The 22,396-nt window shown below is 36.2% G+C and overlaps 1 protein-coding gene across 2 annotated transcripts in view; it reads left to right on the forward strand.

Annotated features, from left to right (window-relative positions):
• NEDD4 (NEDD4 E3 ubiquitin protein ligase) overlaps positions 1-22,396 on the forward strand; it is a 159,452-nt gene that overhangs the window by 12,301 nt on the left and 124,755 nt on the right. For both annotated transcript variants that reach the window (XR_009562990.1, XM_030878760.2), the window contains exons 2-4: positions 1,884-1,957; positions 9,492-9,570; positions 9,673-9,711. Coding sequence is in view for 1 of the 2 variants with exons in the window: in XM_030878760.2 (XP_030734620.1) it covers positions 1,884-1,957; positions 9,492-9,570; positions 9,673-9,711 (192 nt within the window). In the remaining variant the exon portion in view is untranslated. The remainder of the gene's footprint in view (positions 1-1,883; positions 1,958-9,491; positions 9,571-9,672; positions 9,712-22,396) is intronic.

The raw sequence follows: 22,396 nt of genomic DNA on the forward strand, positions 1-22,396 counted from the left end.
GTTCCTGGGTTATTGATTTAGAACTTTTAGTAGATATTGCCAAATATCTCTTCAAAGTTATTCTTCAGTTTATACCCCCACCAACAGTGTATTAGAGTTCTCTCTTGTGCTTGCTTTGGCAGCACTTACACTAGAGGTCTCTTTTATTACTGATGAAATTGAGGATCTTTTTATGTGTTTATTGGCCATTCTCTATGATTTCTTGTATTATGTTGTTTAAACTTCACTTAGTGGCTTTTAGGAGTTCTTTATATAATCTGGATAATCATAATTTGTCCATGGTGTATATATTTTAGATATTTCCACCCCGTGTGTCCCCTTGTCTTTTCATTTTGTTCATGGCATCTTTTTCCATATGAAATATATAAACATAATTTTAGTGTCAAATCTAACAATTTTTTCCATTAGAGTTTGTATTTTTTTAATCCTTTCCTACTCCAATGTCAGAAATATTCTAAAGTATCTTATTAAATTTTTAAAGTTTTCTTTTTCACTTTTAGAATTTGATGTATCTGCAATTTGTTTTTAGATATAGTATAAGATAGTGATCAAATGCTATAGTTTACCTCTTTACTCATTCTCACTTTTCCCTATGAATTTTAGAATCATTTGTTAAGATCTATGAAATAATTCAAGGAGGGGAGTTGAAATTGTATTGAATTTATAATTTACTTTGGAGAAAACAGATAATAATATTAAATATTTACTTCCATGAACACAGTGAATTCCTTCATTTATTTATATTTTTCTTATTTTCTTCAATAATTTACAAATTTTATCCATAAAGGTTTTTGACTTTTATTAATTTTATTTCAATGTATCTAACAGTTTTGCTTACTTGTGAATTTTTTAAATGTGTATTCTGTTTTATAGTATTTTTTTACTCACCTTTTTATTTGAAAAATTTCAAATCTATGAGACAATAAAAAGAATAGTATAATGAACACTTGATTACCCATCAGCTAGATCCATAAATTGGTAACATTTTGCTTATTCCTTTTATTTCCATACACACACACATACGCTCATGTTCAACTTTTTGTTTGCTGAGCCATTTAAGAGTAAGTTGCAGACTTTATCTTACTTTGTCCCTAAATACTTAAATATGTATCTCTTAAAAGTAAGACATTCTTGGGCTTCCTTGGTGGCACAGTGGTTGAGAGTCTGCCTGCCGATGCAGGGGACACGGGTTCGTGCCCCAGTCTGGGAAGATCCCACATGCCACAGAGTGGCTGGGCCCATGAGCCATGGCCGCTGAGCTTGCACGTCTAGAGCCTGTGCTCTGCAACAGGAGAGGCCACAACAGTGAGAGGCCCGCATACCGCAAAAAAAAGAAAAAAAAAGTAAGACATTCTTATATAAAACCTCATGATACTATTATGATACCCAAGAAATTTAATGTTTCCTACATTAAAATATCAATACATTATAGTTTTATTTAATATATAGTTTACTGAAAGGGATTTTTAAAATAATTACCAAAGTAATTATTACAGATGATTATGAACTCTAAATTTTGTGTTATCCTGTACCTAGCAACAATGATAAATCTATATCAGTTCCAATAATTTGGCTTTAGATTTTCTTGGAAGCAATGATAAATTCTTAGTCATTATAACAATTTGGCTCTAGCTTTTTTGGCTTTTCTTTGTAGATAATCAAGTCATTACAAATAACAATATAGTTTTTATTTTCCTTTATATAGCTTTTAATCAAATTAATTCCTGAAAAAGATTCTTCCAGTTAATTTTAATATCCTGTTACCTTATTTGATATATATATATATATATACACACACATATACACACACATATATATAAAGATAATGTGTCTTGAGTAAGTTATAAATATATGAAAATAAAATATAAATTTTTGTATTTTAGGAAACTTCCCGAATTGTGAGGGTAAAAGTTATAGCTGGAATAGGCCTTGCCAAAAAGGATATCTTGGGAGCTAGGTAAGTGTAAGAAGTTGGGTTGTAATTTTAAAACTTTGTATTTATTAATTAGTTTTTTTCCAAACTTTGGTTAGATGAAAAATTGAGTAATATTATTAGTAAGCTGTTTTATGAGGTAGAATAATGTTTCTAGTTGGTGGTTTACTAAATTCCTTGACATCTGAATTGCAGAGTTTGTGAACTTAGGCAAAGGTATAACTGAGAGTGGTAGTTATAAGATACATTATTGAGTTCTGTTTCTGAGAATCAGTAAAATTCTAACAGACGAATCCTTTTGCAGATAACAACCATAGACTCTGAACATATTATAAAAACCAGCAAGTTAAAGGCAGTGGAGAGCGAACAGAGCAGGTAGAGAGTCTAGTGGAGAGTCCATGTTTGGAGGTGTGGAGTTGTACTGAGTGAGTCTCCAATTTTATGAATTAGTCTGAGGCCACATGGAATCAGAACATGGAAAAATTATAATATTCATAGCCTGGGAAATCAGAAGACTTACTCTGAAGAAAACATGACAATGGTGGGGATTCTGGAAGGGAGAGAACTGGAGAGGAAATTCCCAAACTATGTCCACTGACATTTTGGCTGACCCTGAATCACACACATGATAGCAGATTCAAAACAACTCACTGGAGGACAAAAGATCTGAACAGAGATCAGGGTTGCTGCCCAAGAAACAGAGCTTGTGGTTCTTGTCCAAGTAAGATAATTAATTACATGATAAAAACAAACAAATTCTCATCAAAGAGAAAGTACAGTATCCACAGTCTCCACAATGTAACATTTATAATGTCTAAGATATAATCCAAAGCTATGTAATTTATAAAAAGCCAGGAAAACGAAACACATTCTCAGTAGAGAAAAGAAAATATGCTCACAATAAGTCAAAAGATTGGAAATCTCAGGAATGAAATAGAACCCATAAAAAATGAAAATTCTAGAACTGAAAAATATAATATTTGAAATTAAAATTCTTGGATGAAATTAATAGCAGAATGGAGATGACGAGGAAAAATTAATTGAACTTAAAGATAGATCAATAGAAATGATTTCCCAACCGGAGATGAGAGAGAAACAAAGATTTAAAAAATTTTTTAAGTGAACAGAGCCTCAGGGACTTGTTAGATAATATTGAACAGTCTAACATACATGTACCTGGAGTCCTAGAAATAGAGGAGAGAGAATGAGGCAAAATGTTGTTTGAAGAAATAATGGCCAAATTTCTTCCAAATTTGATGAATGACACAAGTTTATAGTACCAAAAAAACACCAAGCAGGATAAACACTGAGAAGAACATACTGAGGCACATAATAGTCAAGCTGTTGAAAACAAAGTATAAAGAAAAATTCTGACAGAAGAAACTCAGAAAATAACAAATTACATACAAGGGACCTATAACTCAGTTGAGTACTGACTTCTCACCAGAAACTATGGAGGCCAGAAGAAAATGGAACAATAGAATAGCTGTCAATCTAGAGTTCTGTACTATATTCAGTGAAAATATTCTTCAGGATGATGACAAAATAACATTTTCAGATAAAAGAAAACTATGAGACTTTGTCATTGGCAGACCTGCACTATAATAAAAGCTAAAGAAAATTCTCCCAGCTAAAGAGGTAGATATAGATGGAAATTCAGATCCTCAGAAAGGAATGAAGAGCATCAGAAATAGTAAATATCTAGAAACATGTGAAAGACTTTTTGTTCTTTTCATCATAATTTTTTAGAAAAAACATATGCCTGTTTATATCACAACTTACTGTTTTGTATTGTATTGTGTTATATGTATTGGAATACACATAACAACTATGGCATAAAGGACAGGGATGGTATGCATTATGAACCTTTTTAGTAGAGTTTACTATATTAAGTGTAAGTGGAATAAAAAGTAAGCATGTATATTGTAATACCTAGATAAATCACTAAAAAATAATGTAGGGCTTCCCTGGTGGCGCAGTGGTTGAGAGTCCGCCTGCTGATGCAGGGGACACGGGTTCGTGCCCCAGTCCGGGAAGATCCCACATACCACGGAGCGGCTAGGCCCGTGAGCCATGGCTGCTGAGCCTGCGCGTCCAGAGCCTGTGCTCCGCAACGGGAGAGGCCACAGCAGTGAGAGGCCCGTGTACCGCAAAAAAAATAAAAATAAAAAAATAAATAAAGTAATGTAAAGAATTACAGATTAAAAAGCAATAGAAATTTTAAAATAAAATTCTTGAAAAAATAAAATAGTTAAACAAAAGGCCAGGAAAAGAACAAATGATCAAAAAAGAGAGAGAGAGAGAAAGGGGAGAGGGAAGAATAGAAAACTAGTAATAATTTGATACACCTAAATCTAATCATAACAATAATTACATTAAACATTAATGGACTAAGGTGAATATGAGGTAGAAGTTATTAGAATGGATTGAAAAAGAAGACCCAACTAAATGCTGTCTATAAATGATGCACTTAAAATATAAAGACACAGGTAAGTTGAAAGAGAAGGGATGCATAGCCATACAAACAAGCATGTGAAGACTGAAGTGGATATTTTAATATCTGATAAAAGAGATTTCAACACAAAAATTATTTCCAGATATTTCACAACAATATAAGAATAAATTCATCAAGAAGATAAAACAATCATAAAGTTTTATGTTCCTGCCAAGAGAACTTGAAAATACATGAAGCAAAAGTTGACAGAATTAGAGGGAGAGAGAAAAAATTCCACAATCATAGTTGGAAACATTAGCTCTCTCTCAGCAGTTAATAAAACAAGATAAAAAAAAAAACAAGAACAGTAAGTTGAACAATGTTATGAACTTTGATGCAGAGAACACTTCCTGACAACCGCCAAATACACATTCTTTTCAAGTGCACATGGTATATTCACATTATTTATCAATTGCTGCACAACTATAATTACCTCAAATATAGCAGCTTAGAAGAACACATTATTTATGATTTCATAGTTTCTGTGGGTCACAGAGTCTGTGCATGGTTTAACTGGGTCGTCTGCTTCAAGGTCTTGAAAATCTGCAGTCAGGCATTGGCCAGGGCTGTGGTTTCATCTGATGCTTGTTTGGGGAAGCATACACTTCCAAGCTCATGTGGTTGTTGGCAGCATTCAATTCTTTCAGACTGCCAGATTGAGGGCTTCAGTTTTTTGCTGGCTGTCAGCCAGAGGCCATCCTAAGTTTCTTGTCACATGGCCTTCATATGACAGCTCACAGGATAGCAGCTTGCTTCTTCAAAGCTATCATAGGAGAGAAAGTCTCCTAGCAAGATGGGTTACAATCTTTTGTAATGTAACCACATACATTTTGTCACTTTTGATATAATTATTGGTTAGAATACACAATCCTTCCCGCATTTACGAGGAGGGGACCACAAAAGGCATGAACATTAGGAGGTGGGGATAAAAGGAGCCACCCTAGAGTCTGTCTGCCATATTATGCTGGGCAATAAAACAGTAAATCAAACAAGTGCAAAATTTACATTATTTTCAAGGGCATATGGTACATTCACCAATATAGGCGATGTATAAGACCACAGGACGAATCTCAAGAATTTAGAAAAGATTTAAATCATATGGAGATGTTCTCTGATAACAGTGGAATTAAGTTAAAAACCAATAACATCCCAAATATTTGGAAATAAAACAATACACTTTGTTTTGTTTATAAGTCAAAGAAGGAATCAAAAGATAAATTAGAAAACATTTTGAACTGAATGAAATTAAAATATAGCAACATCAAAATTTGTGAGATGCAGCTAAAGTATTAGAGGAAAATTTATAGTTTTAAAATGTTTAACTTAGAAAAGGAGTAAGATCTAAACTTAGTAAAGGAGTAAGATCTAAATGAATGGCTTGAGTTCTGAGATTAAGAAATCAGAAAAAAGAAGGGCAAATTAATTCCAAAGTAAGTAGAAGGAAGAAAATAATGATAAGGGCAGAAATTAGTGAAATAGAAAATGGACAATGATAGGAAAAAATCATTGAAATGAAAAGCTCATTCCTTGAAGGGATCAATAAAAATTTTAAACTTCAAGCTAGACCAATCAAGAGCAAAAAAGAGAGAAGGCACAAATTACCATAATGGAACAAAAGCAGAGGCATTGCTATAGACCCTATGGAAATGAAAAAGACAGAAAGGGAACACTGTGCACAACTTCATGCCAATAAAGAATCATGCACAACTTAAATGAAGTAGACAAAATCTTTGAAAGATAGAAATTGCCAAAACTGATCACAGAAGAAATAGAAAACTTCAGTAGCCCTATATTGAACCATATATAGCAATATATGATCAGGTGGGATTTTTCCTATGAATATAAGGTTTGTTCAACATTTGAAAAAAGTCAACCACTGTAAATCATCACATTAATATAGCACAGAAGGAAAAAAATGCATGATCATTTCAATAGGTGTAGAAAGTACATTTGTCAACGTTCAACACCCTTTTGTGATAAAAACTCTCAACAAACTAATAATAAAATGCAGAATTAGTTTAACATATGAAAATTAATCAATGTAATATACGATATTAATAGAATAAAAGAAAAACATGATCATTTCAATAAAAACAAAAAAAGCATCTGACAAAATTCAGTACCCAATCATGATACAAAGTCTTAGCAAACTAGGGATAGATGGGAGTTGTAGACATGATTAAGGTTTTCCGTGAGAAAGACAATAGCTAATATCATGCCCAGTGATGACAGTCTGAATGCTTAAACTTAAACTCAGGAATAAGAAGCTCACATTCAGTTCAACACTGTACTGGATGTCCTAGCCAAGTAATATGACTAGGAAAAGAAATAAAAATAATGCAGACTGAAAAGGAAGAAACTTTTTACTTGTAGACTGTCTGATCATGTACATAGAAAACCCTAAGGAATCTCAAAGAAGCTGCTAGAACTAAAATATAAGGCCACAAGATACAAAGCCAGTGTACCAAAATTAGTCATATTGTTATATCCTGTCAATCAATTAACAATTGGAAAATGAATTTTTTAAATCTCTGTTTACAATAATATAAAAATTTAAAACTTAGAAATAAATTTAACAAAAGATTTGCAAGCACTGTACACTGAAAACTATAAAACATTCCTGAGCAAAACTGAAGATCTAAATCGATGGATAAATATTTTCATATTCATGGATTGGAAGATTCATTATTGTTAGAGTTGTATTTCTCTCCAAATTGAATAGATTTGGCTCAACCCCAATCAAAATCCCAGGCATGTTTTTTTTTGAGAAATGGATAAGCTGATTCCAGTATTGTTATGGAAAGTCAAAGGACATAGAATAGCCAAAACAATTTTGAAAAAGAAGAACATAGGTGGAGAACTTTTGCTACATAATTTCAAGACTTTTATATAGCTATAGGTAATCAAGACAAAGTAGCATTGGCATGAGAACAGATATATTGTTCAGTGGACTAGAATAAAGAGTGTAGAAGTACACACACACCCCCACACACATACACATATACATGTATATGGTCAGTTGCTTTAAGCATTAAGGTAATTCAACAGAAAGGATAGTCTTTTAAGTACATGATACTAGAACAAGTAGTTATCTATATGGAACAAAATGAAGCTCTTTCCTTATCACACATAATATAGAAAATTAATAAGAGCTAAAATTAATAAACTTCTAGAAGAAGACATAGGAGAAAATATTTGCTCTACTGAGTTACACAAAGATTTCTTGAATGGAACTCAGAAAATATGAACCTAAAATTTAGAAAGAAAAATGTTGAAACAGACTTCATCAGAATTAAAAACTTTTGTTGTTTGAAAGACACAGTTAAGGAAGGGAAGAGGCAAGCCACAGATTGGGAGAAAATGTTTTCAAAACATATCTGACAAAGGCCTTTAATTCACAGTATATAAAGACCTCTTACAACTCAATAATAATATGATAAAATGGCCAATTAAAAATAGGCAAAACTCTTGAACAGACATTGTCTGTAGACTGTCCAGGTGGAAGTGTCTAGCTGGGTGGCGAGATCAGGAATATATATTTATATTTATGTTTTATATTTATATTTGACAGGATGTAGTTAGTTGTTAAAACCACGGATGAGATTGTGAAGGAAATATGTAGAGAGAACAAAAGGGAGAACCAGAAGGGACTTGCGTCATGAAAGCTAAACGAGATGAGTTTCAAGGAGGAAATGGTCAGTATTATCAAACCTACAGAGGACCAGTAAAATAAGTGCCTAGAAAGTGTCTATTGTTTTAGCAAGATTGGTGACTTTTCAAGGAATGGATCTGAAGGAAAGAGGTGGAAACCAGATTATAGGGCTGTGAAGAGCACTGGGAGTTGAGGAAATGAAGAAAGAGAGGTCGTATGCCATCACGGTTAAGCGCAGGGCCTCTGGAGCCAGGTGCTTGAGTTTCAGTTCTTGCTTTTCCGCTTCCTAGCTGTGTGATCTGGGATGAGTTGACTTACCTCTCTGTGTAAAATAGAGATAATAATCATACCTACCTCATAGGTCGTTATAAGGATTCCAAAATTTAATATATATAAACTGTTTAGAACAGTGCCTGGCACAGAGTAATTGCTATATAAATGTTAATTGTTATTATTATTACAGATTATTCTCTTGGAAAGTTTGAGACAGAAAGAAAAGAAATCTAGTTTGCTTTGCTGGAGGCAGGAAGGAGAGTCAAGGAGTTGAGGGGGTTTAATAACATTTCTATGACTGGAAAAACCTAGGTCAAAGAAAAGCTGGAGATATAAAAGGGAGAAGTCAAAATAGATGACGTAAGGTTCCAGAGGAAGTGGGAGGAAACTGGACAAGGGCGATTGGGTGAAATACCAGCATCACTGAGGTTAGGGGTAAGATGGGCTCTGATAAATACCAGGATGTTGGGAGTATTACAATGACTTTGATTTTTGTCAATTAAAGTAAAAGGTAAGGTTGTATAAGGAAATGGGAGGAGGGAGTTTGTGGTGGAGAATGGTGGGTACTTGGGATCCCCAAGAGAAATGGGAGAAATTTGACCATGGACAAGTAAAATGTCTAAAGTCTTTTGCTTTGCAAACCTAAATATCACAAGGTTTTCCTTCTCCATGTCTCTTTGTACAAGGGGTTACATATCATATAATTATTTTGAACTGAAGCACTTTGCCTTTATTTTGTAAAAAGAGTTTATACCCATGAGATAACTTGGAGCAACCTGAGGTCTTGCAAAGCTGTTCTTGAGAATCATTGAATCAACCTTCTTAACCCAAAAGAGGAAGACATGTAATAAAGATAAAACAAAACTTCAAAAATCTGAAGAGGTTGGAAATCATTAAATTGTGATTAAAAAGTTTTCTTTCTAATTCTTTGTCTATTTCACTAACATGGTATTTCAGCTTTTTAACAAAATGCAAAGATTGCTATAATTACTTACCCCTGCCTAAGGAACCCTTACTTTTAAGTGTAGGAAGTAACTGTAGAAATTGTTAACAAGGAAAATTCTGTGATTTTTACAGTTCGAGTAACCTGAGTTTGGGAATAAGCAACAATTAACTTTTTTTTTTTTTAATTTTAACAGTGATCCTTATGTGAGAGTGACGTTATATGACCCAGTGAATGGAGTTTTTACAAGTGTGCAAACGAAAACCATTAAAAAGGTTAGACTTAGCAGTATTCAAATTTTTCAAAAATATACTTTGTTTTATTTTTATATGACAAAATATTAAACAGTTAGTTATAATATGTTTATTGTCTTTTAGACTTTGAATCCAAAATGGAATGAAGAAATATTATTCAGAGTAAGTATGCATTTTATTTCATTATAACAACAAAGATTTTTCTCAGTAGGTTAGAATGATAAGTTCTCACTTACAGTATTCTTAAATGTATCTTGTAAGAATTTGTAAAAATTTAAAAGACTTAAATCTAGGTATCCCCATTTTGACATGGCCCTGGAACCATTTATCTTATTATGAAAAACATATGTAAGGTAATGAAGAGGTAAAGGATAATTGTAAACCTGGAATTATCTTATTCTAATTTAATTCTGATTTAGAGAACAGTCTTATTCGAATTTTGCAGAGTTTGATTTTAAAGATGATGCAATATTTGTGTCTCTCCAGTCATTTGTTTATTTATTTATTTATTTTTGGCTGTGTTGGGTGTTTGTTGCTGCACACAGGCTTTCTCTGGTTGCGGTGAGCGGGGGCTACTCTTCGTTGCAGTGCACAGGCTTCTCATTGTGGTGGCTTCTCTTGTTGTGAAGCACGGGCTCTAGGCACGTGGGCTTCAGTAGTTATGGCATGCAGGCTCAGTAGTTGTGGTGCATGGGCTTAATTGCTCCACAGCACGTAGGACCTTCCCGGACCAGGGATCGAACCCACGTCCCCTGCATTGGCAGGCGTATTCTTAACCACTGCGCCACCAGGGAGGTCCCCAGTCTTTTGTTAAATACACTGATCCAGGCAAGAGATGATGAAGGCCTACCAACAAGTGGATACATTTCTTCTTATACACCCTCCAGTCACATTCCTGCCTTCCTCCTCACCCCGCCTCACTATCCCATAAGAGCAAACTCCAGTCAGCACTTATTTCAGGTTCCCAGGAGGGCCCTCAAACTGACAATGACATGTATATGGGAACAATGATTCATATAACTATGGATTTCTCATCAGAAACTGTGATGAAACAGGGTAATTAAGGTAGCAAAGAAAAAAGAATAGTCAACTCCAAATTCTATATCTAACAAAAATATCCTTCAGGAATGACAGTGTGATAAAGTTATTCTAAGCTGAGGAAAAATACGAGAATTATACTTGGAAAACTAAATGCTCTTCTCTCAGTAATTGGTAGGATAAGTAGACAAAAAATTCAGTAAAGATACAGAAGTCCTGAACAACACGATCAAATCAGTTTTATTTAATTGACATTTATAGACTTTCCACCCAACAGCAGCAGAACACATGGTCTTTAAAATTGCACATGGAATATTTACTGAGTATGCTGGGCCAAAACCCAAACCTCAACAATATTAAAAGAATTTAAATCATGCAAAGTATGGTCTCTGATTATAATGGAATTAAAGTACAAATTAGTAACACAAAAATATCTGAAAAATCCGCAAATATTTGGAAGTTAAACAACACACTTCTAAGTAATCCATGAGTCAAATAAGAATTGTCAAGAGGGATTAGAAGATAATTTAATAGCATGAAATAAAAATACAGCATCAAATGGATAAAGAAGATGTTATATATATATACACAATGGAATACTACTCAGCCATAAAAGAGAATGAAATAATGCCATTTGCAGCAACATGGATGGACCTAGAGATTATCATACTAAGTGAAGTAAGTCAGAAAGAGAAAGACAAATACCATATGGTATCATTTATATGTGGAATCTAAAATATGACACAAACAAACTTATTTACGAAATAGAAACAGATTCAAAGACATACAAAACAAACTTACGGTTACCAAAGGGGAAAGAGGGTGGAGAAGGGATAAATTAGGAGTTTGGGATTAGCAGATACAAACTACTATATATAAAACAGATAAAGAACAAGGTCCTACTACATAGCACAGGGAACTATATTTAGTATCCTGTAATAAACCATAATGTAAAAGAATATGAAAAAGAAAATATATATATATATATATATCTGAATCACTTTGCTGTACACCAGAAACTAACACAACATTGTAAATCAACTGTACTTCAGTAAAAAAAAAAAAAATCAAAATTTGTAGGATGCAGCTAAAGCGATGCTTAGAGAAAAATATATAGCATTAAATTATATTAGAAAAGAAGAAAGGTCTTGAACCATTAATCTAAGGTTCCACCTGAAGAAACTAGAAAGTAGCATCATTACAGAACCAACAGACATTAAATGGAAAATAAGGGATATTATGAACAATTCTGTGCCCATAAATTCAATAACTTAGATAAAATGGATCAATTCCTTTAAAGACATATCCCATCAAAACTTTAATAGGAAATAAATTACCTGAAAAGTTTATCTCTTAAAAGATTGCATTTGAAGTTAAAAACCATCCAACAAAGAAGACTTTGAGCCCAGGTAGTTCCACTGGTTGAATTCTACCACGCATTTGATGAATAAGTAATTCCAATTCTATGCAATGTCCTACTGAAACTAGAAGAGGAAGGAACATTTGCCAGCATTACTCTGATACCAAAACCAGACCAAAGACTTTATAAGAAAATTAAAACTGCAGACCATTAGCCCTCACGATTATAGCCATTCTGTGGTAAGTTTATTAAATTGGGTGCCTTCCATTCTGAAAGGGCCAGTAATTTTTCCTCAAATTACCTGTGGATGTGGATTTGCCTTTCCTGTCTGCAGAACCTCAGGCAGCACAATCATCTGGGGGCTTACAGAATTTGTGTTCATAGGGATGGAATCCATGCAACATTTCATCCTTCCAGGGGACCCAGTTCACAGAGAAGGAGGTGCAGGAATGGACCCATGACCATGGGATCCATTGGTCACAGCGTTTACCACGCCATCCAGAAGCAGGCAGCCTCACAGAGCACTGGAATGGCCTACTGAAGTCACAACTGAAGCACCAATATGGAGGCAATACTCCGTAAAGATGGGGTGCCAGTTTAATCATTTAAACCAAAGACCTAATATGAGGCTGTGTTCACAATGGAAAGAATACATGGTCCAGGAACAAAGGAATAGAAGTAGGAGGGGCCCCACTTACCATCATTTCCAAAGATCCACTGGAGGACTGTGTGCTTCCTGTCCCTAGAACTGTGGGCTCTGCTGAGTTAGAGGTCCAAGTCCCCAGAGGGAGCACTCTCTTTCTAGGGAACATATCAAGGGTTCCATTGAACCACAGTCTATACCTGCTGTCAGGGCACTTGGACTCCTTGTATCCAGGAACCAGCAGGTGATTGAGGCTATTATCTGGTTTCTGTAGGGACCAGACTGGAGAATTAAATGAGCATATTATAGGAACCACTCTTATATCCTTTAGGTCTTTAGTGGTGGTACAAATATATGACATTGCCACTATGTTGCAGTATTTTTGTTGTTTTTTAAACAGCTTTATTAAGATATAATTAATATAACATACAATTCACCCACTCAAAGTGTACAATTCAGTGGTTTTTAGTATATTCACAGAGTTGTTCAACCATCACCAAAATCAATTTTAGAACATTTTCATCACCCCAAAAATAAACCCCAGACCCACCATCTGTCACTTCTCATTTTCCCCCAGGATCTGCCCCTCTTCCCAGGCAACGTCCAAATCTACTCTTAGCCTCTTAAAGAGATTTGCCTATTTTGGACATTTCGTATAAATGATATCATATAATATGTGGTCCTTTGTATCTGGCTTCTTTCACTAAGTGTAATGTTTTCAAGGTTCAACCATGTTGTAGCATGTATCAGTACTTAATTTCTTTTTATTGCCAAATAATATTCCATTATATGGTTAACCACGCTATATTCATGCATCAGTTGGACATCTGAGTTGTTTCCACTTTTTAACTATTATGAATAATGGTGCTATGAACATTTGGATGCAAGTTTTTGTGTGGACATAGATTTTCATTTGGGGAGTATATATACCTAGGAGTGGGATTGCTGCATCGAATGAGAAACTGCCAAAATGTTTTCCAAAGTGGCTTTACCGTTTGATATTCCCACCAACAGAGTATGAGAGTTCTCACTTCTCCACATGCTTGACAACACTTGTTATTATCTGACTTTTTATTACAGCCCTCCTAGTGGGTGTGAAATGGTATCTTATTGTGGTTTTGATCTGCATTTCCGTGATGGCTAATGATGTTGTGCATCTTTTCATGAGCTTATTTTCCAGTTGTATATTTTCTTTAGAGAAATGTCTAGTCAGATCCTTTGCCCATTTTATAATTGGGTTATTTGTCTTTTTGTTATTGAGTTGTCATAGTTCTTTATATTTCTAGATACAAGTCCCTTGTCAGATACATGATTTGCAAAAATTTTCTCTCATTCTGTGGGTTGTCTTTTGAATTTATTGAGGGTATCCTTTGAAGCACAAAAGTTTTAAGTTTTGATGATGTTCAGTTTCTCTTTTCTTTTGTTCCTTGTGCTTTTGTTGTCATATCTAGTCAATATTGTTTCAGATTTACTATCTTCACCAGAGGGAGGACAGTTTCAAAGGCTTCCACTTGGCCTTCTTACTATGATAGCTCCTATCCCACAAGCTACGGATTCAATGTGGTGGTGGTAGTGAGGAGATCCAACTTCCATTATATCAATCCCTATTGTACACTTGAAAAGTAGGGAAATGACTACTGGGTGGATCCACAGAACTAGTGAACTCGGTATAAGCTGAACGTTAGACAGGACTCCATTTGTTTTCTGTTCTCTGTAAGTCCTTGCTTTAATATGGAAGACCTAATGACACTTTGGGTTTCTGTTTCCAGCAGTCCTCAATATGTCTGATTATTCTTTCTCCCCAATATACACTCACCCAAATAAGTGGCCATAGTCCTTTTGGGGGAGGAAGAGAGGAATCATTACAATATACATTTCCTACAGTGATGCAGAGTCCTTCCTCCTATGGACTAGGTTACTTCTTCAGTCAATGTACTGTGGATCTGAAAATTGGCTCAGGTTGGGGAACTGGATGAGGGATTGTGACTTTTCTTTTTTAATCGGGACAATTGTCCTTAGCCACTGCTTCTCCATTCTTCCTTCTTGTAATTGTAGATGTTAAGCAGCACTTTTGTTGATCACCTGCCTATTTTGCCCCTTAGGGGCGCCATGCTCTATACCCTACAGGTCAAGTCAGCGTCAGTGCCCCCCTTACGTGGCTGGTCGTTACAATAATTGTAACCCCCTTGGTTCTAGCAGTGAAATGTCACTGGCCGGCCTCTTACTGGAGAAGGGGAGGCTCATCCCCATGCATGGCTATTAAGGAGCCCAGCTCTTTGACCACCTCTCCCACCATCAGTCCTGGCATGCAGACGAGAGCCACTACTGCACTTCTGGGTGAAGCTGCTGCCCCTCTTACCAGCACACACCTGATGACTGTGGTTTCCTCCCCTCTCATGGAATACAAGCATCTGGTAGGTATTTTGGCCTCATATTTTATATATATATATATTTTTTTTCTTCTAATTCTAGCATTCCAACTTCCCTTGGCCTTTTTATTCCTTCCCCTACCATATGCCAGGGCAACTTCTAGGAGCCACTCTAGCAGGAACCTTGCCTCATCTCATGGGGTCCTTGACAGGATGTTCAATCCCTTGTCCTGAGAAGATGCCTCCATGTCAATGAATTCTTGCTTATGCTGTCTTATGTTTCTGCCCCTTTGATCAATCGTAGTCCCAGAGATATTCCTCTGGCTCGTGCCAGGACATGCTGTTTAATTCTTGAAGCTTCTTCCAAATGTAATCGCTTTCATTCTGTATCAGGCCCAGCCGGGATTTAACACTGATTATTATCTTGATAACCAGGGGAGAAGTGGGGGCAACTCCTGAGGAGAGAGTGTGGGGACCAGCTTCTGCAATGTCATCCTGCATGTGGGAAGTGCCAGCTCTTATTACAGAGGGATGAGATACCCTACTCTGCAAGCTCTGAGGGTTCAGGGACCTGTGGAACCAGGAAAATCCTCAGGAGCGTCCACCCAGATCCTCCTGTCCTGCACATCAGGATCCCAGGTTTTCCCAGCCAGGGCCCTGACATTAACATAATAGACCCACAGTGACTGAGCATTTAAATGTCTCTGAGCTCTGCAAGCTCTGTCAACTCCGACACTGCTCCTCAGTTTTGTCCTCTTTTCCACTTCAGGAGGTGCAGGCCTCTTTATACATTACCAAAGAGACCCTCTGTCTCTCAGATTTAACCTTTTGCTTTTGTTAACTGCCCTTATTTTCTCATTGTCTCTCTGTAAGTCATCAGTAGTAAAAACTAGACAACTTCATTGTCCTTGTAGGTATTGTTCTTCCCTTACCTTTCAAGTGCGTTATACATCAAACTGTCAAGGGTGTCTCCCTCCACCAGGACATTTGCCTAGGACACCCCTGGAGAAGTCTTTAGGAATTGGACCACCATCTTCTGCCAGTGACTATATATGTCCCACATTCTGCTAAAGATGGGGAGATCCTTGACAGGCAAGGAATTGGACCACCATCTTCTGCCAGTGACTATATATGTCCTACATTCTACTAAGGATAGGGAGATCCTTGCCAGCCAAGTGAGTGTGGGCTGGTCCTAACACCCCACTACTCATACCATCTGTGTTGGTTTGGGCTCTCTAAGAAACAGACATCAAGATGGAATTAGATATGCAGGAGGTTTATTGGGGAAGCACCTGTGAAGGTCAGACAGGGAAGACACACAGATGGGAAGAGCCTTCTCCTCATGATGCAGGCTTAACACCTGCTCAAGGAGAGGGGTGAAAGGACTGGGTAGGAAGAGTCTCACACTGCAGCACAGTTCTGAGAAAGTCTCGCCCAGACTGATGGGGAGCTTCCCAGCAAAGGTTGTCTGTTAGAGAAGTCCTGTGTTGGGCAAGAGTGCCCAGTCTTTGAGAGAAAGCAAAGAGAACCCAATGGGTAGATTCAAAGGTACATGATTAGCTGTGGCTGCCAATCAGCTATGCAGGTTCTCTTGAAAGAGATCCGAAAGTGATTAAAGTGGCTCAACTCTCTTATAATTGTGACATTTAAGGATGCGTATTGTAATCCTTAGAGCTGTCACTAAGAAATTAAAATGAAATATTATAGGTGAAGGTCCATTAAAGGAAATAAAATGGCATACCAAGAAACACTTGATTAATAATTTTTTTAAAAAGGTGAAAGGGAAGAAAAGAAGAATAAAAAAATAGAAAAGAAATAGATGATAACAAGCCATAAAGCAAACCATCTCAATACTTACAAAAAAGTAATATTCAACTATATGCTGTTTACAGGAGACACATTTTGAGTATAGAGACACAAACAGGTTAAAAGTAAAAGTACAGGAAAAGGTATACCATCACTAAGCCAAACAAAACAATACCCTGATATGGCTGTATTATTATTAAATGAAGTAGACTTCAGGATGAAGAGTATTACCAGAGAGATTTCATGATCATAAAAGCATTTATTCATCAAGAAGACATACAGTCCTATGAATACACCTGATAGAAGAACTTCAAAATTTTGAAGAAAAAATTGACAGAACTAACTAGAGAAATAAATCCAGAATAAAGATTTTGTCACACCTCTGTCAATAATTGATAAAACAACTAGACCAAAAAACAAAAATCCAGTAAGTACATAAAAGATTTGAAGAACACTATCAATCAACTTAAACTGTTTGGCATGTATAAAACACTACATCTGATACAGCATACCTCAGAGATATTGTGGAGTCAGTTCCAGACCACCACAATAAAGTGAGTCACACAATTTTTTTGGTTTCCCAGTGCATATAAAAGTTATGTCTACACTATACTGTAGTCTGTTAAGTGTGTAATAGCATTATGTCTTAAAACACTATACATACCTTAATTTAAAAATAACTTTTTATTGCTAAAAAATGCTAACCATCATCTGAGCCTTCAGGGAGTCATAATCTTTTTGCAATAGTAACATCAGAGATCACTGATCACAGATACCATGACAATGGTATCATAATATAATAATAATGAGAAATTTTGAAATATTGTGAGAATTGTTAGTGACGTAGCGACACAAAGTGAGCAAGTGCTGTTGGAAAAATGGCACCAGTAAACTCACTTGACACAGGTTTTCCACAAACTTTCAATTTGTAAAAAACGCAATATCTGTGAAACACAATAAAACAAAGTATGCCTGAACCTGAAGAATATACGTTCTTTTTATATGCCCATGGAACATTCACCAAGATGACCATATATTGGGCCATAAAACAAGTCTGAATGTGTTTAAAAGGCTTGAGATTCTATAGAATATATTCTCTGATTACAACAACCTTTAAATAGAATTCTGGAATGTATATCTGGGATATATATTATACATGTATATCTGGATATGTCAGTATATCTCAAAAATCCATAAATATTTGGAAATTAAACGTATTTTAAATAAACCACGCTCAAAAAGAAAATCATAGGAAATTTAGAAATCATTTTAACTGATTGATAATTAAAGCATAACATATCAATATAGGATGAGCTAATTCAGTGCTTGGAAATTTACATCTTTATATGCTTATATACAAAAGAAAAAGGATTTAAAATCGATGATCTAAGTTTCTGCCTTAACCAAAAAATAAAAAGTAGAGGGGAGGGCTTCCCTGGTGGCGCAGTGGTTGAGAGTCCGCCTGCCGATGCAGGGGATGCGGGTTCTTGCCCCGGTCCGGGAGGATCCCACATGCCGCGGGGCAGCTGGGCCCGTGAGCCATGGCCGCTGAGCCTGCGCGTGCGGAGCCTGCACTCTGCAACGGGAGAGGCCACAGCAGTGAGAGGCCCGTGTAGCACCAAAAAAAAAAAAAAAAAAAAAGTAGAGGGAAGGAAATAAGAATGGAAGTCAATAAAATAGAAAATGGATAAAAAGTAGAGAAAGTAAATGAAACTAAAGGTGGTTCTTTGAAAAAATTAATAAAATTGCTATACCATAGCAAGCCCTAATAAGAGAGAAAGAAAACTCAGGGCTTCCCTGGTGGCGCAGTGGTTAAGAATGCTGCAGTCAATATAGGGGACATGGGTTCGAGCCCTGGTCCGGGAAGATCCCACATGCCGCGGAGCAACTAAGCCCGTGTGCCACAACTACTGAGACTGCGCTCTAGAGTCCATAAGCCACAGCTACTGATCCCCCGTGCCACAACTGCTGAAGCCTGCGTGCCTAGAGCCCGTGCTTCGCAGCGAGAGAGGCCGCCACAGTGAGGAGCCTGCACACTGCAACGAAGGAGTGGCCCCTGCTTGCTGCACCTGGGGAGGGGGGGGAGGCCCGCGTGCAGCGGCGGAGACACGATGCACCCAAAAGTAAATACAGTAATTAATTAATTTAAAAAGGAGGAAAAAATGGAGAAAGAAAACTCAGATGAACAATATCAGGGATGAAAGGAATATCGAAGTGTGGGTAGAAGTAGATAATGTGGTTATCCATTAGAGGAATTAAAATTGTAATTAAATTTTTAAAAATTTTAATTAAAAACTAATTAAAAATCTTCCCATTATTTTTTACCATCTTGATTTTTTCTTAGAATGGATACTTGAAAGTCAGTACTACTCTTGAGTTAGAGATGTTACTACAAAAATAAGAAAGAAGGCCATTTGTAGATGATAAACCTGGCTCAGTACTTTACTGCCTTTAACTCATTGTTTCTTTTACTATAATTTCACTGTTGCCAAATGTTCTAGCCAGTATTCCTCTATTCTGGGATCATAGGCCGTGCATTTATTTTAATCAGAAATTTGCAAATTTATTCCAAGGGTAACTAGATAAATTTTTGTGGATCAATGCTAATTCATCACAGCTAGATATAGAAAACACATGGCGATTTAATACTTGCTGTACAAAGGACATAATTATGTGCAGTCCTCTATTTTCTTCTTGTCATTTATATCATTATACATAGCACAAAATGTTTTCCATTGAATGTATTCACATAAAAATGTCTATTGAGATAACAGAGTACAGTAAAATGTTGATTATTGGGCATTCAGCCAGATGGAAATTGTGGCCAGAAGTTGAAGGGAGCCTTTATATCTTTGAGAAAACGTGAAGTTCAAAGAAAGTCTTGTGGAGAACTGTTACTGGTAGATTAACAAATAGAGGAGACTCCAAATTGAAGTTAGTGCTCAATAGAAAATTATAGTAAAATCTACACTTATAGTTGCTCATATGAGACCAAGGGAGGCAAGTTATCAGGAGGGAAAAATGTTTGACACATTAGGAGCAATGTACACATTGTATAGTCTGTGCATCAGCGTAGTGTATGAGCATCTGAAAAAAGCCCCACTTCATTCCCTGTACACCCATGGTGCTCAGTTTATATCTTTAATATTCATAATCATATTATATTTACAAAATGTGTATATGTTCATGAATATATTAGTATTATGTTACAGAAGCAACATAACTTGTACACCACAGATATTTTTAGAAAGAGAAATAAAAATCGGCCATAACTTAATCTCCATAATGCCACCACTGATTGTGTGATAGTCTGGTATTTTTTCCTATGTATTTTTATCCATGTATTTATACTCCTCCACCTCCGCACACACACAAAAAATTGGTGTGATATTTTTTCCCAGTCACTTTGCTAATGCTTATTAATGTGAGGCCACAGTCCCTACCCTCAGCGAAGCTTACTGTCTGCTGTGGACCCCTATAAACTAGTTTCTCAAAAGAATTACCAATGTGCTGAGACTTGTCAAGGGAAAACACTGGGTGCTATGGAGTGAGTATCAGGGGATATTAGAGACTTGAGGGGATTCTCTCAATGTAGGGAATTTAGGGAAGGCCCTTCTGAAGTGTATCATTTAGGATGCTTTCAGCTTCAAGTAATCCTAGCCTCTCTGGGATTCTCTTGCCTTTCTGTCCTTGGTCACAGGAAGCTTCCAGCAGTTCCTAATGACATAGCCTCCCATGATGATGTCCAGAGGTAGAAAAGGGAGAATGTTTTCTCACATGTCTCTTTTAAAAAGTGAAGAACCCTTTTCCAAAAGTTTCCCTAGGAGACTTTGATTCATGTCTCTTGGACCGGAATTATGTTGTGTGTGTATTTCTAACCCCGTCATTAGTAAAGAGAGTGGAATTACCGGGAGGTTTAGAGGAATCAGAAGTCAGCTCCTGGGGGGGGGGGGTCGGGGTAGGGAGTAGCTGCCTGTATCCCTGACACACATTATCATCCATTATTTGAATAAAATCAGAATTCTGTTAGCTAGGAAGAAGGCTGGGGTGCCCCATTAATAAAGCACTAAGTAAGGTATGGTGTAGCCATATAATGAAATCCTCATCAGCTGTTTAAAAAGAGACAGAGGTATATGTATTGATAGGATGTTAAGTTTCAAAATATATTAAATGAAGGAACAAAGGTGCAAAACATTGTATATATGATGTACCTTTTTGTGTAAAAACAGAACAGCTTTCTCACATGCTGGTATTTGCAAAAAATACTTCTAGAAGGTCCAAGAAACTGTTCACAGTATTTTCTCTGAGGGTGGGGAAAGGGTGAGAGATTTATAATTCACTATACTGAGTATCTTTTTTTTTTTTACTGTTTGGGTTTTTTTCCCATGGCTGTGTATCTATAATTCATTTTTATATTTGTTGATTAGCAATAACTGTATAGAGAAACAAATTAGAAGAACATAAAATATGTAGATAAAAATGCAAAGATAGTTTCTATTTATATAACGCTTAAAGCTTGTAAAAATACTTATCTAGTTCATTTTACTTTTTACACAGTTTTTATTTTAAAATCTACTTACCACATATGTCCGCACAAAAACCTGTACATGAATACTCATAGCATCATTATTAATTATAGTCAAAAAGTAGAAACAGGGCTTCCCTGGTGGTGTGGTGGTTGAGAGTACGCCTGCCAATGCAGGAGACACGGGTTCGTGCCCCGGTCCGGGAAGATTCCACATGCCGCGGAGTGGCTGGGCCCGTGAGCCATGGCCACTGAGCCTGCGCGTCCGGAGCCTGTGCTCCGTGACAGGAGAGGCCACAACAGTGAGAGGCCTATGTACCGCAAAAAAAAAAAAAAAAGTAGAAACAACCCATAGGTCCATCAACAAATGAATGGATAAACAAACTGGGGTATATACATACAGTGGGATATTATTCAGTTATAGAAAGGAATGAAGTATTGATACATGCTACAACACGGGTGAACCTCGGACACATAATGCAAAGTAAAAGAAGCCAGTTACAAAAGACCACATATTGTAAGATTCACCTCATGTTAAATGTCTGTAATAGGCAAATCTATAGAGACAGAAAATATATTAGAGGTTGTCTGAGGCTGAGGAAGTTGGGAAATCAGGAGTGACTGCTCAAGGGCATGGGGCTTCTTTTTGAGGTGATGAAAATGTTCCAGAATTGCGAGGGTGGTTGCATACTCTGTGAATATACTAAAAACCATTGAATGGTGCATTTTCAGTGGGTCAGGTACATGGTATATATATTATATCTTTATAAAGCTTTTTAAAAAGTATGACTGCGTTGTTATTTTTCCTGCAACCACCAGCATAATTTCCAGGAGCATTACTTCAGGTTCTTTACGAATACCAGAGAATAAATTGATATTTGTTAATACCTTTGTCCTTCTTTGAGAATTTGGTTACTCCTCTGGAAAGTGTTTTTTTCCTCTATTCTTTTATGCATTTATAGACTTAGACATTTTTCAAAAAACCTATCTCAATATTTTAATTTTTGTTTCTTCTTCTTACACCTTTCCTATAAATATGACCCTGTAAACTCTATTTTTATGACCATAGCTTTACTCCTATTTTTAATAAATTAAAAAACAATCAT

This window comes from Globicephala melas, chromosome 2 (assembly GCF_963455315.2).
Source record: "Globicephala melas chromosome 2, mGloMel1.2, whole genome shotgun sequence".
In the NCBI taxonomy this organism is placed as follows: domain Eukaryota; kingdom Metazoa; phylum Chordata; class Mammalia; order Artiodactyla; family Delphinidae; genus Globicephala; species Globicephala melas.